Source organism: Myotis myotis, unplaced genomic scaffold, assembly GCF_014108235.1.
Source record: "Myotis myotis isolate mMyoMyo1 unplaced genomic scaffold, mMyoMyo1.p scaffold_m19_p_18, whole genome shotgun sequence".
NCBI lineage: Eukaryota > Metazoa > Chordata > Mammalia > Chiroptera > Vespertilionidae > Myotis > Myotis myotis.
The window spans coordinates 7,132,424-7,150,759 of NW_023416322.1; the positions used below are offsets into that span (position 1 = coordinate 7,132,424).

At 52.9% G+C, this 18,336-nt stretch overlaps 1 protein-coding gene and 1 long non-coding RNA gene across 3 annotated transcripts; one reads left to right on the forward strand and one right to left on the reverse strand.

The window, feature by feature from the left end:
* Positions 1-200: 200 nt before the first annotated feature.
* Positions 201-11,781, reverse strand: FMOD (fibromodulin). Its single transcript, XM_036344166.1, has 3 exons — positions 11,590-11,781; positions 8,057-9,045; positions 201-2,256 (listed from the first exon to the last, which is right to left on the reverse strand). The coding sequence occupies exons 2-3, from the start codon at positions 9,036-9,038 to the stop codon at positions 2,105-2,107; spliced, it is 1,134 nt and encodes a 377-aa protein (XP_036200059.1). The 5' UTR covers positions 9,039-9,045; positions 11,590-11,781; the 3' UTR covers positions 201-2,104.
* Positions 3,239-14,212, forward strand: LOC118673421. 2 transcript variants are annotated; one of them, XR_004973364.1, is made up of 3 exons: positions 3,239-3,429; positions 5,597-5,700; positions 13,733-14,212. It is a non-coding gene; the product is annotated as an uncharacterized LOC118673421 (long non-coding RNA). The 2 variants fall into 2 exon arrangements; XR_004973365.1 differs by lacking the exon at positions 13,733-14,212 and adding an exon at positions 8,124-8,249.
* The last annotated feature ends 4,124 nt before the right edge of the window (positions 14,213-18,336 follow it).

Below are 18,336 nucleotides of genomic sequence, written 5' to 3' on the forward strand. Positions count from 1 at the left end.
TAAGCACCTAGCACGACATCTGGCACTTAAAGGCTTTCAGGAAATGTGGGGGGTGGAGAGGATGAATGAGCTTATTTTCCTCTTCCAGGCCCAGCTGGGCTTTGCCGTGCTTGACTGCCCCCAGTTCTGCACAGTTGCCGCTAGAGGGCAGGAGAGGTTAAGACAACTACACTCAGGACCCCTGGGACCCAGAATTACTGGCTTGGAGGAAAACATCAGAATGCTTGAAAAAAGCCAGTTCCTTCTCTCTGGTGGACCCAATGGAAGGAAAGGTGTAGCCAGAGAGATTGAAGTTAGACTTCAAGAAGAACTTCCAATGCACAAAGTATGCTTGCTAGAGATTTCATACAGGTGTTTTGCTTTGTTTTTAGGCCTTTAACTACATCTGCCCAAGCAGAGTAGATGAGAAGGCGGGCTCTTCCTGTCTGAGGCTTGTGTGACCCCACTAGGTCCGATTTAAGTGTCTGCCTTCAATGACTCCATTCCTGCAGATGCAATAGCAAGATACCTTTATTGGTCAGCCAGCCACCACTCATGCTTCTCCTGCGATAAGAACCCTGTATAGCGGCATGACGGTGCTCACGTGCAGGTGCTTCCTGAAGAGCCTGGGCGGGGGCAGCCTTGCCCCTCACATCAGAGCTCCTTTGTTGAAATGAGCTGGTTTGTTTGGCTTTTGTGGATTTCAGGGTCTGGGACCAAGAACAGAGTCCAAGGACCCCTCCTTCGCTTCTTGGGCAAGCTGCTCCCAAACACGCACAGTATCAGGGACACAATGGCATCTGGCAGGGGCCAGGCTAGGGCTCTCTCTCTTCCAGGGGTCCCTGCCTCGGGCTTCCCAGGTGGCTCCATCCCCATGGGGCCCCAAAGAGGAGGGCTAGGCTCCAGGCGACATTACCGTTCAGAAATGGGGAGTATATAGCAATGCTCTCCAGCCAAGCTATAAAGCAACAGGAACCTTCAGTAACGAGAGTGTAGCTCAGAGCTGCAAAAGCAGAGGGTTTTATGCTCAGCACCGGAAGGAGCTGGCTGCCTGGCCTGGGCTTCAGCGACCCAGTGAGCATCCCCAGCCAGCGCTGGTCCTGCAGAACCGTGGCCTTAGCGCAAATCAATAAACACAGGTGAGCCACAGCCTCCTCCTTGGGCCAGCAGGCAAGCCTGGGGCTGGCTGGAGTCTGCTTCTCCCACCAGGATGTGGGCCTTCGTGCATGGGTCAGAGGAGGGGCCAACCTCCCTTTCTCATGCTGGTCTCTCCTTTGAGGATAAGACCCAAGCAGGGAGCTGCTGGCCATGCAGAGTGTGGGGCAGCCTCCTCGTCCAGCCTGCTCTGCCTGACCTTCCTCTTTTGAAGTCCGATCTACCTGCCCTGTACAGTTTTAAGAGCCCCCTACACTTTTAAGCCTAAGGTTGGTTGTCTCCTCCCATATTGGGCCCTGAATATTGTCATCATAATGGTGACCTTGAGTCTGGTGGCTTTCAAGGAGTGAGGTTAGGGAGGCAGAGAGGTGACTCTTGGGTCCTTCCAATTGCAGACACAAGGGTGGGTCCTCTGGCAGGCAGATGCCAAGGGCCTGAGGCCTCCTGTCTGGGGCTGAGGCCAGAGAGCTGTCTGTGGGGCCAGTTGAGGGGATGAGGTGGAGCTGGGAGGCAGCTGGACAGAGGTATATTCTGAGGAACAGTGAGTGCCAGCCCAGGGGAGTGGCATGACCAGCCCCGCACGCGCACATGGGAGCGGGCAGGCGCTGCTCAGAGTCGGGGATTGTTGGGAAAATAGCTAATGTGCTGTGCCCAGGCAACTGCAGAGCTCATGACTCCAGACCCTCGGGAAGAAGCTAAGGGTAGTGAGATTCCTGACGCTGGGACTGCGGGTATTGCTCCCTCTGCCGCCACCTCTGTCCTGGGAAAGGGAGCTTGGGCCTGCACCTCGGTGGAAAGCTGCCTGTGCCCTGGCCCACCTGACCCTGCCTACAGGGAAGAAGATATGAGGGGAGCCCGTGGAGTGCTGTCACATGGTCTGTCCTAGACCTTCCAGCAAAAGCCAAACCAAACCATCAAGCCAAATGCAGAGGGGCGGGGGGGCTTGGGCCCCGCGCAGGGGCAGGGCCGCTCAGATCTCGATGAGGCTGGCCTGGCGCAGGCAGAGGGGCGCGTCCTCGGGCATGGCGTTCCGCTGGATCTCGTTCCCGTCCAGGCGCAGCACCTGCAGCTTTGAGAAGTTTATGACGTCCACCACGGTGCAGAAGCTGCTGATGGAGAACTCTGCGGGGACAAGAGGGGCGGAGGTGGGTGGGAGGAGCCGGGACCAGGGTCCCGGATCCGCAGCGAGGCCTGGGAAGCTGCTTGGCGCCGGGGCTGGAGCTTGGCTGGGTGGCCCAGGAGGGCTCTAGGGTTGGAGTCATACCCACTCCGACCACTAGGGGGCGCAAAAAGTGGGACTTCAGCTGTGTCTGCCGCTCCAGCCTCCTACCCACCCCCAGCCTGGACAGCACTTTGCAGACCCTGGAATGCCCTTGAGTGTTCTTCCCACCAGGACCTGATCCCTTCCCATCTGCGTGCAGCAGGGGGAAGCAGAGGAAATCAAAGACCAAGCCTGGCAGCGAGAGGTATGGATAGCTTTTGAGAGGGCTTTGCTCTGAGATGAAAGACAAGGCAAATGGAGGGACTCAAAGCTAGAATATCCCTTGCACTTTGCAGACAGAGAAAGTGGCAGGAAATTACCGTGAGAGCTCCGGGATGGAGAGACCGCCTCTGGGGGCCAGACTCAGAGGGGCTGTGCCCCTCCACTCCCAGCACTGCCAGGGGTGAGCAAGGCGGCGCTGAGGCTCAAGGACACGACAGACGAAGCAGGCTGCCAAGAACCCCCGGAGTCAAGTACACAATTCCCCCGCCTCCTGCATTTCACATGACTATGGTTTTTCTCTTCCTTTTAAATTCCAAAAGAATGTTCCCCTTTCAAAGCTCTCCCCTCAAACCACGTAATCCTAAGAGGTGCAATAGTTCTGTTCGGTTTTAACAAACTCTTCTGCAGCTTTTCACCCCCTTCTCCCTCTGATTGTCCTCTTAGGCACATCAGCCGCCTCTGTCTAGGGCAGTGGTTCTCAACCTTCCTAATGCCGCGACCCTTTAATACAGTTCCTCATGTTGTGGTGACCCCCAATTTCATTGCTACAAATTGAACATAATTAAAGCATAGTGATTAATCACAAAAACAATATGTAATTATATATGTGTTTTCCGATGGTCTTAGGCGATCCCTGTGAAAGGATACTTCGACCCCCAAAGGGGTCGTGATCCATGGGTTGAGAACCGCTGGTCTAGGATCTACTGGTCAGGAACTGGAAAGGAGAAAAACAAGAACTCAGTTAAAAATCCAGCAGGGACACCAGAAGTCACCACCGAAAAGCTCTGAGGCCCCTGGGGCTCCTTCACGTGGTAAGGGCTTGAGGAAGATGCTCATGTGAGTATCGGCCTGGGTCTGGTCTCAAGGGTAGGGCCCACTCAGTACATCTCCAGGGCGAAACGCCGGGCTGAGCCAGGGTGGGGCTCACTTTTATGTCCACCAGAGGCGCTCTCGGCTTGCCGCGGTGGTTGGGAGCTCTGCAGGCCTGAAGCTGGGCAGCAGGAGTGGGAGGAAGGCTTTCTGATTCTTCCCAGGGGCGATGGTGGAGGGCGTTGTGGGGATGAAATGAAGGTTTCGAGGAGGACAGTATAGAGACGCCACAGGCTGGGGAAGAACGTGTTTTTAAATTAATACAACCAATGGGTTTCCGTCTCTGTTAAGAACTGACCAAGAGGAGATGAGGTGAGGCTGCAGCCAATGTAAACAGAAGACAGAAAATCCAGGCCCAAAGCAGAAGGAGGGGAGGGGAGGGGAGGGGGGGGGGAGTTCCCTTTTCCAGAGTGTACTAGGGAAGGAGAGAGAGTCTGAAATCTTTGGGATGCTTCCTTTCCGGTCCTGGGGAATGGGCCGAGTGGCCTCGGAGTGGGAGGGCTGGGGGCAGAGTAAAGGCCAGGGGCTGGGTCTAGGTGTCCGCATGGAAGCAGTGAGTGGGGTGAGCTGGGGAGAAGCAGAGTGGCCCAGTGTGAGTAGCATTTCCTACCCTATTTGGGACTGCGCTCGCTGGAGGTCCCAGGATAGAATCTCTACCCCCTGTTCAAGCCCTGGCTCCCCGCTCTGCACATATAAATCCGGGGGCTCTGGGGGCTGTGGGCACACAGTGTGTAGATTCCGCCCACATGCTGGGTGCCCTGAGCCCCTGTGTTCCTTCTCCAAGCTCATTCATAGCACAGGGCTCTTCTGCTTGGAGACTCTGAGGACACTTTCCAGCCCAGATTAAAAGCTGACATAAGTCTTTCCAAACTCCTGCTGCTGTACCCGCCCTGCCCCACTGGATCCCAGAGCTGCTGAGTACAGTCCGAGCTGTGTTCCCTGCTGTTGCCAGGCTGGAAAAACTGAGGGCGATGCTAGTGGAAGAAGGAAGAGGAGGGGGAGGACGGCCTGTCCCCTGCACACCCTTAGTTCCTGCCCTTCTCCGAGGGCTCCTTCAATCCTGCCTGCACCCCCACCCGGTCCCTGCCGGCCCCTGCAGGGGGGCCTTTCTGTCATGCGCCCGAGGAGAGGGGCTAAGCTGGGGCTCTGTCTTCCCTGCTGGTGATCTGCCTCAGGGGCCGCTCCTCACATTCTCAGCCAGAGACGCCTGGCTGGGGGGGGGGGGGGCACGAAAGGAGGGGCTCAGGGTGCAATGCTACACAGCCTGGGTGACATGGAGAGGCTGCGTTTCCTTCCCTGCCTCAGTTTCCCCATCTTCACAACACAAAAGGTAAAACAAAACAAAACTATGCCTGTTAACTTTAAAGTGGCAAAAAGAAGAAAAGCTAATAACAGTGATTGTGCATTGCTGTCCCAATAATGTGCCAGGCCCTGGACCAAGCACTTTCCATGTGCTAATTCACTAATTAAGAAAAATAAGGAATTGCTGTTATTTTGTCTAAAGAGAAGACTAGGAGAGAGACTAATAACAAGACAAAGATTATTTGGCTTAAATTGTACAAGAAGGGATTTGGGGTAGACACTGAAAAATTTTATGTTTTTGTGTTTTGTTTTGTTTTTATCCTCACCCAAGGAGTGAAAATATTTTCTCATTGGTTTTTAGAGAGAGTAGAGGGGAAGGGAGAGGGGAGGGGGAGAAAGAGAGAGAAACATTGATGTGAGAAAGACACAACGATCCTACACGGGCCCTGACCAGAGGCAGGGATCGAACCTGCAACCCAGGTATGTGCCCTTGACCGGGAATCAAACCCGAGACCCTCTGATGCACAGTCCAACGTTCCAACCACTGAGGAATGTCAGCCAGGGCAGAACACTTTTAGGTTTTTTGACTTAAGGGAGAACTTTCTTGGGAGACCTTAGGACACTTTACTAAAGTAATTTTATCTTCAGCAGAGTTTTAGAAAGGGATGGACCACCTAATATTTGAGCAGCAGACATGGTTCTGCATGAGGGCAGGATGGTAACAGACGCTGTGATGAAGCCATTTCCACCCCAAGTCTCTCTGATTGCATAGTTAGGCAGTGACAAATGGGTTCTCTCCCCCGACAGATGCTCTTCGCTGTCACGGTTTCAAGGTCAAACTCTGATGGAGCACAGCATAGAACATGCCGTTTCTGATGTGACAGTCCTCCTGGATTCAGAATGGGTGGCAGGTAAGGAGTGATGACTTCTGGGAGGGGTGAGGGAGAGTTAGTGGAATGATGGACAGCTGCGGGTAAATGTCAAACCCCCTGTGGCATGCACCATCTTAGAGACGTCTTAGAGAACTGCCCCCTTGGAATGAGACATTAAAGACAAAACCCCGTCTGGTGTCTGGCACTTCAAACTAGTGGACCAGACACCTGTCAGCTTTCTTTTGTTGTTATTGTTGTTGTTAATCCTCACCTGAGGATATTTTTCCATTGGTTTTTAGAGAGAGAGGGAAAGACAGAAACATTGACTTGAGAGAAACACATCGATTGGTTGCCTTCTGCATGCGCCCTAACCAGGGCTGGGCAGGGGAGGCCAGCAACCAACGTACGTGCCCTTGGCCAGAATCAAACCCAGGACCCTTTGGTCTGAAGCCCGACACTCTATCCACTGAGCCAAACAGGCTAGGGCCCTCGTCAGCTTTCTAGCCCCACTGCCAACCTCTGGGACTGGTGTCTCTCTCACTCTGAGGGCTGTCCAGCTCGTTAAGGTCTCACCAAATGACTGATCTGTTCGCTGAGCACTGGGAGAAAAAGGATCAAGAGACTCAGGGTGATGACTCAGCCCTATAGGGGCTCTTTGCTCTCAGCAGGCTCTGCTTCAAAGCCCTTTGTTAGTCTTTCTTTCCCCAGGGAGAGGGGACTTTGCTGACAGAGGAAGGGAGGTTAAATGCTGGCTCTGGGCCCTCCGGGTAGGATTAAGACATCAGATGCCCGGAGCCATGTAAGCACAGTCTGAAGCAACATTCTGAGTAGGAGCTGGCAAGCAACCAGGTAATCCAATCTGAAACGAATAGGCAGCTCTTTGGGTTCCTTTAGGCATCTGCAGGGAAGTGCTTGGGAAAGAAGAAGCCCGGGGTCCTTTCCTACCACCCCAGGGCTTTGTCGTGTTCAGGCTCATGTTATTCTAGGGCAGGGGTCCTCAAACTTTTTAAACAGGGGGCCAGTTCACTGTCCCTCAGACCATTGGAGGGCCGGACTATAAAAAAAAAAAAAACCATGAACAAATTCCTATGCACACGGCACATATCTTATTTTGAAGTAAAAAAACAAAACGGGAACAAATACAATATTTGTATTTGCATGTGGCCCGCGGGCCGTAGTTTGAGGACCCCTGTTCCAGGGGGACCTTTGCCCTGCCTCTAGGGACTCCTTGAACTCCAGGGAGAACTGACCAGAACAAGTACTGCATTCAGCTCAGAGCAGCTGCACAATCTTGTCCACCAACTATTAATGTTTGAAAAGCAAATAAACACCCAAACACAAGACCAGGCTGTAGAGGCAGGAGTAGATGGTGTGGAAACAGAGAGCGCATCCTCTTCTGGGCCAGTGAGTAGGTGCAGATGCCATGGTTTCTTAGCCCACCTCCCCGTCCCCCCCACCCCCAGGATGGATCCTACAAATTCAACTTCAATCCCTTCTCTCTATGAATGGCCACTCCCAACCCTTTCCAGACTAATCTCTCACGGCTCCTCAATCTCATGACCCCTTCCTCTCAGTCACACGAATTTCCTGGCTGTCCCCTACAGGTGACCTGTTCAATGACTGGTTCCTTTGATCCTGGAAATTTGTCTTCGCAGAATGGCTTTGTCCTGAGTTCCTCTAGCCCAGTGGTCGGCAAACTCATTAGTCAACAGAGCCAAATATCAACAGTACAACGATTGAAATTTCCTTTGAGAGCCAAATTTTTTAAACTTAAACTATATAGGTAGGTACATTGTTATTAACTTAATTAGGGTACTCCTAAGCTGGCCTTTGCTAAAAACATCCTCAATCTGATTGAGGTACGTTCGCTGAGGTCAACCCCTACCAACTCTCCCATCCACACTCGTCTTGTATACTTGTTTCATCTACCTCCTTTCGTTCATCCTCTCTATATGTCCACCCCCCACTTCTTCTAATGCCACTTCTTCAAAATAGACTCGCCCAGGCAGAAAACCAACTTCTGCGCATGGGCCACGAAGTTTCAATCACACTGTACGTGCGCGCGAGCACGTGGTATTTTGTGGAAGAGCCACACTCAAGGGGCCAAAGAGCCGCGTGTGGCCCACGAGCCGCGGTTTGCCGACCACTGGTCTAGCCCATGCCCACTTATCTCTCAGGACGTACATTGAAACTTCCTTCTGGGAAGTCTTCTTACCCACCACTGTCCACTAACTTTTATTCACGCTGCTGTTAGTGCAAGGCTGGGTCAGGCTGCTTTAGTTGTGCTCTCCAGTTACTCTACTGCTATGTCTTTTGTGCTGCCACCAGCACGCAGAATAGGGTCTTTCCAGTGAAATAGACTGCCCCTCCCCATGCCCCTTAGCCAAGGTCTCACCATTGATCCTATTGCCCTGGAGGTAGAGGTTCTCCAGGTTGGTGTTGACTGGGGGGATCTTCTGCAGTTGGTTGTAGGAGAGGTCGAGCTCAAGGATGCTGCTGGAATTGAAGGTGTTCGAGGCCAGGCCATTGTTGGTGAGACTGTTGTGGGACAACCGCACATACAACAGTTTGGGCGACCCCCGGAAGTAGCTGTCGGGGACGGAGTAGACGTTGTTGTGCTCCAGATACAGCTGCTCAAGGGCGGAGGGCAGTCCATCCGGCACCCTCCGAAGGTGGTTGTAGCTCAAGTCCAGCAAGATCAATGACCGGAGGCCCCTCATCGCGCTGCCCACTTCCTGGATCTCGTTGTGTTGAAGGTACAAGGCTGTGAGGTTCTCCAGCCCCTCCAGCGCATTGTTGGGGACCCGCGCGATCTGGTTGTGGTCGAGATGGAGTTCCCTCAGGGATCGAGGCAGTGGGCCGGGCATCCGGGTCAGGTTGTTGTGGTCCAGGTACAGCCTCTCCAGGTGCCTCAGCTTAGAGAAGACCTTCCTGCCCACCCTGTCACTGGTGATCTGGTTGCCGTGGAGAGCGATCCAGAGCAGCCCGGTGGCGTTGTCAAAGACACCTTCCTGGATGGAGGAGATCTGGTTGTTCTGGAAGTAGACATACTTCATGCGGGAGGGGACGAAGGGCAGGTACTTCAGGTTGCGGTTGTCACAGTACATGGCCGTGGGGAAGTTAGGGGGGCAGTCACACTCCTGGGGGCAGTCTCGAGGTTCTGGTGGTGGGGGTGGAGAGCCATAGGCATAGGCTGGACCCTCCTCCACCCCGTAGGGGTAAGGCTCATAGGGCTCATAAGGGTAAGGTTCATAGGGATCGTAGTAGGTGGACTGCTGGCTGCGGAGGTAGTGGAACCACCAGTGAGGGTCGTCGTCATACTGGGCCCAGGAGAGGGAGCACAGCCCTGCCAGCAGCAGGACAGAGGCCCACTGCATGTTGTCTCTGCAAGAAGGGAGAGAGAACAGGGCAAGCCCACATGAGTGAGACTCCAGGGAGGGGAGTGGGCGAGCCTCAGGCTTTGAGCGGATCTGATTTGGTGCCAAACACCTGCAAATAGGAGCCTGGCTCTCCCTTCCTGCCTGCCTCCTCCCAGCTGGACCTTGGCTGTCTGAGGGGAGCTGGGTGCATAGAGGCCCAGAAGGGGGAGTCTTTGAGATGAGAAGAAACTTGAATGGGGGTGCTGCATTTTTTTGGAGGGGCAGAACCTGAAGGTTCTATTGTGGCAGCTGGAGAGCCCATAGCAATCCCTGTGGGGTGGGGGGCCTGAATTCACATCCAACTTGGACTCCCCGGGGAAGTAAAAATTTTCAAAAGTCCAAGGAAAAAGCCCCATGTTTCTGGGAAACCTCCAGAAGTGGCTGGAGCCCTCAAAGGGGAAGATCTGAATTACTTCTGAAAGATCTTTTGGTCTCTTGGGCAGGCTGAGGGTTTCTGATCCTGAGTCTTTGGGGAGGCGTGGGCCGCCCTCCAGAGTGCCAGCATCTAGAACAGTCTGCTGGGTGAGGATACTCTTGGGTTAGCAGTGTGTGGCTACACATGCAACTTGGCAGGCACTGGCGCCCGGGAATGGCCCTTGTCTTCCAGAGTGGCTGAGGGCAGGGAGCCTGAGTCAGTCCACCTGCTGTCCTCTGTGATGTCTAGGAAAGTATTAGCACTCTTCATGCTCCACCACGGACATTACGCAAGAGCCACGTGGGGCCAAGAGACATGAATTGAGGAACAGCACAAAAGGGAATAGGATTTGAAGACTTACACGTGTGCCCAAGGGAACGTGGCTTTAGAATGGGATTCTGGCATGCCCCTGCCATCCCTGTGGAGACATCTGGATTAGCAGGCTTCCTATCGAGGCCCTCACACTGGCATCAGCTGTTGCCTTTGAACTTCTATGCTAGTGAGATGAGAACAGGCAGGCCTGGGGACAAATGCAGGCTTGGTGCCATCTGAGAGGGAAGCTGAAGGTATGGAAGATGAGGGGTCAGGGGGTGACGCATCAGGCCTGAGCACCTTACTCTGACTACCTATAGCCAGAGTGCTGCATAGCTCCTGTGAGCAATGGGCACCGTCCAGAGGTGTGACTGTCACCCTTGGATGGGGAAACCTTAGACCCTTTTTGGTCCTGGGAAAGTCACAGATATCTCTCACCTGACTTTTGGGCCTTGCTGGGGTTGGCAGCTGTGGACAGGAGAAAGAGAGAAGTCTAAAAGCCAGCATGAAATCCACTGAACTGATGGGCAGCACCCTGACTGTGACAATAGAGTCACTCTGTGTCCACCACCCATCCCAGACCTCTTGGTTCCCTGAAAACAGTTCTCTTAGGCCAGCTTCATCCCATCAGCCTCTGGGCTGCAGAGGAGAGGTACCCTGGCTCACTCTCAGGCAGCCTGAAGCCTCGGACAAAGAGCCCACAGTGTTTCTGAGAAGCCAACCCAATCGCCCATGGCCTGGGCACGCTGGCTGGGCCCTGGCTCTGGCCAGGAGAGAAGACTGATGGAGCGGCCCACTGCCAACAGCACATTTTTCCATGCACAGCTCTGGGCTGCAGCAGGACCAAGGTGGCTGTCTGAGGCTGGCACAGTGAGCCTCTGTCTCCGTTTCTCCTTCCAGACTGGGTACTTTGGCAGACAAGAGCCACCTTCCTCTTCAAGACTCAGCTTTCCAGGGGCATGCATCCTGCCCACTTTGGCCTCTCCTTAGGAGCCCTGACTGCTGACAGGGTTTGGTGGGGACCTTATGCCTCTGCTTGTCCTACCCCCATTTCTTGTTGTCTGCTCTTAAATCACCCCTAATGCTAGAGACCCTCCTGTGCTCAGCGTTTCCTGAGGGGAAGTTTCTCGGACTGCCACTCTGTGAGTTGGGGAAGCTTACTCAGGAGTTACTGCTGCTCTCTCATTTCTCCACTCCACAGAACCACCCCTCCCTTAGCAGAGTGGAGGAGGTCAAACCAGAAGCCATCCCCTCCCTGGACTGGACCCCCACTCACAGCTCCCTACACATGGTCAGCTCTCAACACTTCTTTCTCTCCCTTTCACCCCAGCAACACACACACACACACACACACACACACACACACACACACACACACACTCAGACTCAATACACAAAACTCCCCTCCCCCCTTCCCCAGCAGTGTTTTGGCCCCACAGCCCCTCTATAGGAGAGACTGCAGGGACACGGGGCGGGGGCGGGGGTGCGGGGGTGGGGGCATTGATGAGTAGTAGCCGGGCAGAGCTGGCTCCCCTTTGCTTTTTGTGCCTGAGAACTGGAGGTCCCCTCAACAATCAGAAAGGAGTTGCAGGACAAAGGTAGCAAGCTGGGACCCCTTCTTTCAAGGTCCCCTTGGCCGTCTCCAGCATCCTGGGGGCACGGCCCAGAGAGGGAGAGGGAGGAATGACTTCCCCCTGCCGCCCTCTCCCACTCCCCAGCCCCTTTCCCTTATTTTCTGGTGGAACGACAAGTCACAAAAACAAGTAAAACGACTACACTTACCTGGAGTTGAACCTTTCAGAGTGACCACGTCCCTCTGCCTGTGGACTCCTGGGGCTGAAGGAAGTGTGTGTGAGAGCGAAGGAGTGAGCGTGTGTACCGAGAGCGCCCGGTCTGTGCCAGGCCAGGGTCCCGCCCCCGAATTCCTAATCAAATATTGTGAAGAGAGGGGCTGAGGAGCCAGGATCCTGGCTTTTTCAGCTCGGCTGCAGGGGCGGAGCTCACACCCAACCGCGCGGTCCTGTCTGCCTGCCGCTAGGAAAACCACCTTCTTTCCACTCACTGTCTCCCCAGCATTGGCAGCGCTGCGCTCTCTCTGCTGAATGAGTTAGTGGCGCCCTACAAGTTATTTGCACAGGCTCTGGGCTTCTCATTAAACCCACAGGGCAGATGCCGGGCTGGGGAGAGCCAGGCTTTGGGTAAAGGCATCTTAATTAACTCTTTCAGCTGATGGTGTCTTCCACTAGCTAGTATTCATCCTTCCCAGCACCATACACTTGCACTTATCCTTAGGGTTCCCAACACTTAACTTGTTGGGTTGAGACAGGATGATGTGAGAGGCTGTGTGTGAGGTGCCTGGCCCAGCACCCAGTGATGCTCACCACGTGGGAGAGATGATTGCTCTTGTACCCATTTTACAGATGTAGACACCCTGAGCAAGGGGAGGATGAGGTCTGCGAAGCGTGCAGGAGCTAGGCCAGGAAGGGACCTTTAGGCCATGGAATGGGTTTAGTTTTTATTCTAAAAAAGACATGTTGTCTTATAATCTACTGGGGAGAAGCCGCAGGATCTGACTCACATTTCTAAGGGCACACGGGCGAGACTACTGTGTGGGGAAAGGGAGGCGGGGGTGGAAGCATCATTGAGAGGTGATGGCAGGTGGGCCTAGAGCAGTGGAAGGCTGATGTACTTTTAGATAAGGAACTGACAAGCCCCGAAGATGCACCTGATATGAGGAGTTAGGGAGGTCAAGAATGAGTCCTAGATTTGCAGTGTGAGCCACTGGGTGGGTGGGAGCTCTATTCCTGACATCGGGAAGACGGGGAGGAACAGACTTGGGGGGAAACAACGTGTGCTTTGGGTTTGGATGTGCAAGTTCCCTGTTAGGCCTTCCATGGACATGTGCTCAGACAGGTCTGTGAGTCTGAAGTTGGAGTTTGGGGGTTGGAAGAAGACATTTGGGAGCCTCGGAATTTAGATCACGTGTCCTAATTGCTCTCTTCAACCTAATGGCCTCACTTCCAAGAAACACCCCCTTAAAATAATTTTTAATTGTGGTAAGTTACATGCAACATAAAATTTATCCTCTTAACCATTTTGAGGGAAATGTATTTGCATTGCATGTCACTGGTCTCCAGAACTTTTTCACTTTTTTAAAACTGAAACTCTATATTCACTAAACAAAAATCCCCCATTACTCACCCACCCTCTCACTCCCAGTCTCTGCAAATCACCATTCTGCTTTCTGTTTCTATGCATTTGACTACTCTATATACCTCATATAGGTTCCGTCATACAGTATCTATACTTTTGTGCCTGTTTTATTTCACTTAGTATAATGCTCTGAAGTCTCATCCATGTTATGGCATGTGTCAGAATCTCCTTCCTACACTCTCCTCTTGTATAAATACACCGCATTTAAAAAATTCATCTCTCTGCTGATGGACATTTGGATTGCTTCCACAGCTTTGCTGTAGTGACTAATGCTGCCATGAACATGGGCGTATGAATATCTCTCAGAGGCTCTGCTGTTAATTATTTTGGATGTGTGCTCAGGAGTGGAATTGCCGGACCAGACGGCAATTCTATTTTTAAATTTCTAAACCACCATGCTGTTTTCCACAGTAGATGCACCATTTTACATTTTTTATTAACAGTGCAGAGGGTCAAATTGGAGACAGTCTGTATTAAAAAGAGGTTGAGAAAGCCCCAGGTCTTGGATTTGGAGAATTTAGAGGTGTCAGGCAGATGGCACTTTCGGTTGCTCTAAAAGGTTGAAGCTGTGCGGGCTGTTCAAAAAGTCCTGGTCAGGGGCTCAGTCTTCTCGGCAAAGAGGCTTTGAGGAGATTAAACATGATGAATGGGCTTTTGCTGACCACTTACTATATAGGAGGTTTATGTGTGTTATCTCTTTAAATGCTCACAGCAGGTACTTTGCATTGGAAACAAGGGCTCAGATGTGGAAACTGCCTGGCAAGAAAGGGCTTACACAAGAATTTGAAGCTAGGAACTCCAAAGCCCATGACTTCCCCACAACCAAATGTGAGAGGACTGGTGAAGAGGATGGGGTGAGGGCCACCTCGCTGCCAGGCCTCTTTTATTGATTGATTGATGATTTTAGTGTGTATCCAGGTTTGAGAGTGTTATCTGAAAGCAGGGAAATGGACACAGTGACCTTCAAAACAGAGGTCATCAGTTAAACATCTAACTCCAAGAGAGGGGACCTTCCAAACTTTTCTTTATGACGTACCCAGAAAAGAAGAGAGGAATGAAAATGTACCCTTCAGGGTCCAACAAGCAGAATCCGAAGCAGCCCACTCAAGCTTACATCTCACGTTTGATATAAAAATATTATGTGAATTTTGCATTTTGTCCCATATAAATAAAAAATTCATATTTATTTCAATAGAAATCCCCAGCCACTCCCCCCTCCTCCCCCCCAGCTCTTGGGTACCGATGGTGCCCCAGATACACCACACTTCCCTGGTCCCAACTTGAAGAGCACAGTGCAAGCCATTCACCTGGGCTGGCAAGCCCCTCTGTCAGGATGGGGCATGGGGGGAGCCCCCCCTGAGCATCTCAGGATGCACCCTCACACCCTTGCTGTGGGGTCACAGGGACAGGAGCCCGCAGACCCCATTCCCTATGTCTGTTGCTGTAGCATTGGTGGTGGGAGGGGGCACCGTTGCTTCTTCCACAACTTTCCTGCTGGAGAAAACCACCGAATGGCTCCCAGCCAGGCTGCTTACTGAGCCTTGTGGAGAAACAGAGTCCTTTTTCAATCCCCATGAGGCTGTATTTCCAAGGGAATTTGCAAGAATAGAAATTGTTTTCATCTTCAGTGAAGATACAGAAAGATTCATTCCCTCCTCTACCTCCCACTTTTTAGATCCCAGCTACTCTAAGAACACACCCTTGCAAGGGAATGTGCCCCCACCCGCTCCCTGCTGGCAGCCAGACTCATAAGAAGTTCTCAAACTTTGCCTCTGAGGCATTTCTGTCCAGCTACATTCAGACCTGCCCCCTCTCCTAATCCCTTGGCCCATTTCCTCCAGCTCCCCATCGACCAACTTCAACAAAATGGCATCTTCCAGGAGCAGATGCGCTCTGGTTGCTCTGGTTTGAGGGGGTAGCTGGACTGTGGGCCAGGATTGGAAGTGGGAGACTTCTTTATGGAGAACTGGAAGAAGGAAATCTGCATTTTTTAAAGCTCTGGGCTAGGTCCTCCACAGACATCATTTCATTCATCTTCGTAAACCTGAAGCACAGCTACAATGATCTCCATTTAACACGTAAGATAGATTGAGGCTTGAAGAGGTGAGCTCAGTTTTTAAACACAAGCCCACACACAGTATGAATGGATGGATGGATGGATGGATGGATGGATGGATGAATAAATGAATAGATGAACAAAGGACAAATGAATGAAGTAAATTGGGAACCAAACTCAGGGCTCTTCCAACTGTGCCACCTGCCTGAGGGTCACCTGGAGTCACTGTGAGTGATCCCTTCAGGGAAATGCACTGAAGGCTTCCCACGCTTCTCACAGGCAGCGCTAACTCCTCCTCATCCATGTTTCCCTGGCTGCTGAGGCTCCCCCTCAGCAATGGCGGATGAGGGCCGCACCAGAGGGACTTAGCCCTTGCTCTGAGACCTGCGTTACTACCCATACTTGTCCAAAGGAGTCAGCTGTGCGAGTTAGTTGGATAAAAGCTCTCCCCGAAAGCTCAAACACAGACATCTGCTGTGGGGCACAGGATTCTGAATCTCCATCCGGAGCCTGGGACTGTGGGTGTCATGGGACCTGCTGCACAGGCCTGACTTCCGGTCTCCTCTTCCTAAGAACCAGGTTCCATGAAAACCACGTTGAAGAAGACAGAGGTGAATGTGTCCTTTTAGTTTTTCTCTCTTTTTCTGTGTTCTTGCCTAGTTTTCTTTGACTTTGGCCTTGGTTTATCTGCATTGCTGAAGGAACAGCTTCCCTAGCTCGGCACCCACGCCTTGGGCATTGTGGGTATTCAGGGAAGGTGTGGTCAATTGCATTGAGTTGACAGCTGCCAGACACATCACCTTCATCTTGTCTCAACAGGAAGGGAGTCCCTGACATGACCAGGAAGCAAGAAGGGGAGGAGCCATTGGGAGGTGGGGAGCTCGAGGGGCCCCTGAGTTAGGAAGCCTTGTCCTTAGTTGGCTCACTCTCAGGCAGCCTGAAGTCTCAGACAAAGAGCCCATAGTGTTTCTGAGAAGCCAACCCAGTCGCCCATGGCCTGGGCACGCTGGCTGGGCCCTGGTGGAATTTGACATGAAGGCGTGCCATTAGCTGAAAGGGAATGAAGAATTGCAAGGTTAGTAGCTGGGACGTGTTCTTGCCTAGTTGTGTTGTTGTCCTTAGAGGCCCGTGTCTGCAGCCCAGGCTGGGACCCTGAGGAGGCTCTGAGCTATGTGGGGATGCCATCAAGAAAAAGTGGGGTTCAGGCACAAAGTTGATGCTCTAATTAGCATCCTCCCCTCTGCAGTGTGGGGCCTGCTTCTAATTTAACGTAGCAGGGGGTTGGGGAAGAGAGCACCAGCTGGTTGGAGGTAAAGGAAAGCCAGATTTTATTGTTTCTTTTTTCCTTTCTCAGCTGGATGCTTCTCTAGCTACAGAGGACTCCCTTCTGACAACCCCCCTCCTCCCTTCTCAGTAGTCACCCCCTTGTGTTGAGTATTGACATTTTGTCTCTTATGGAAGAGAGTGTGTGTGCACAGGCGCACATGGGGAGAGTGAGGGGTGCAAGCAGCTTGCCTGGCTTATGCTGGCCCCGCTCCCTCCCCACAAAACCTCCTCAGACTGTTGTTTGTGGCCCAATGAAGGGCCAGCCACATGGCAGCCATGGGGTTAGGAACAGTCCCTGGGCTGCCAGCAGCTTCTCCTGAAGTCGCAGTACTTCCCATGTCTGGGGAAATGCAAGGAAACACTACGGAGCCATTACCTAAGGCCCGGCATCCGGGAGTTGAGTGCTCTTGGCCACCAGGTAGTGGGGACCTTGAGTGCAGCTGGCAGGGCCCCTGGCAGCCTGTGTGGTAACTGCTGTGCCAACCCACCCAGGGCAGAGAAGCCCAGTGGCATGAACACACTTCTTTAAGTTTCAGAGAGGCCTCCTGGCTCCACTCACCTGGGACCATGCACGTGGCCTCAGGGGCAGCAAGGCAGCTCATCCGAGGTTGGTAACCAGGGCCCGCTAAGCCCCCGCGTGTTCTGGAGGTTAGAGCGGGGGATGGATGGAGAAGAGCCGGTGGCCCCTCCAGCTCTTGACAGGATGAGAAAGTAGCCTTTTCCTGGTGAGCTCATAGCACCAAGACTGTTCTCTCCCTCCCCCGCCCCCCACGCTCCATCTACCCAGCCTAGTGGGTTCTTCATGCAAAAGAGTAAACCCAGGCCAAGCAGTGAAGGAGGCTTCGTACCAACCCGGAGTGCCAGGGCAGTCACAATTCAGCCACCCTCCTCCCTTCTGCTGGGTGCACATCCTGCCCCCTAGGCTTCCGCTCCCCTCCTGGCCCCTGCCTGTCCAGGGGCCTCTCCAAGGAGAACACTCCCCTTTACATGCTTGGAGGTCAGCGTGGGAGTGGGCACCGGTGAGCGTGGTGCATCACTCACCAGCTCAAAGGGAATCCTGCGGGTTGCATGATGGCAGCTGCCCGCAGCTCCCCCTTGGCTGGCCTGCTCTGTGCTCCATCTCCAGCGCCCTCACCTTCCCATTAGCCTCGGTGGGCACTGCTGTGCATGCGGAGGCGCAGGGCTCACAGGAACCGTGGTGGTGTTTACTCATGGCTCCCGGAGATGGGCAATTAGCTCTGTGCACTGGCGGCAGAGGGCCTCGCTCCACGTGGGAACTGTGTCACTCGGCCTGTGGGCAGGTCAGTGTATGCAAGAAAGTGTGCAGCGACCCGGAGGCTGAATCCGACTGTGTGTGTGTGTGGAGCGTGGCTGCAATCTACGTTAGAGGAAAGGTAAGGCAAGCCGCCCTTATTGCTTCTCCTTTTAGAGGAGGAAGCTATCCAGTAGGCCTGGATACCAGTGATTGCTACACATCGCAAAGACACACATGCATTTCATTGAGATGAAATTCACGGAATATGCAGTTAGGCATTTACAGGATACAGTCAGTGTCTCAGTGCATTCATGGGTTCTGCAGCCACCACCACGCTCTGGTTTCAGATCTTTGTCACCCCAGAAGAATTCCCCTCGCCCACTAACCATTCCCTATTCCTCCCTCCCCTCAACCCCTGGCAACCACTAATCTGCTTTCTACCTCTATGGATTTGCCTATTCAGAATATTTCATATAAAAACATGCAATATGTGATTCATTGTCTTCAGCTTCTTTTCCTTAGCCATAAAGTCTTCAAAGTTCATCCAAACTGTGGCCTGTGTCAAGATGTCATTGCTTTTTTGCCCAATCCGCGTGGCTCAGTGGATGAGCATATGACTATGAACCAGGAGGTCACGGCTTGATTCCAGGTCAGGGCACATGCCCAGGTTGCATACTCG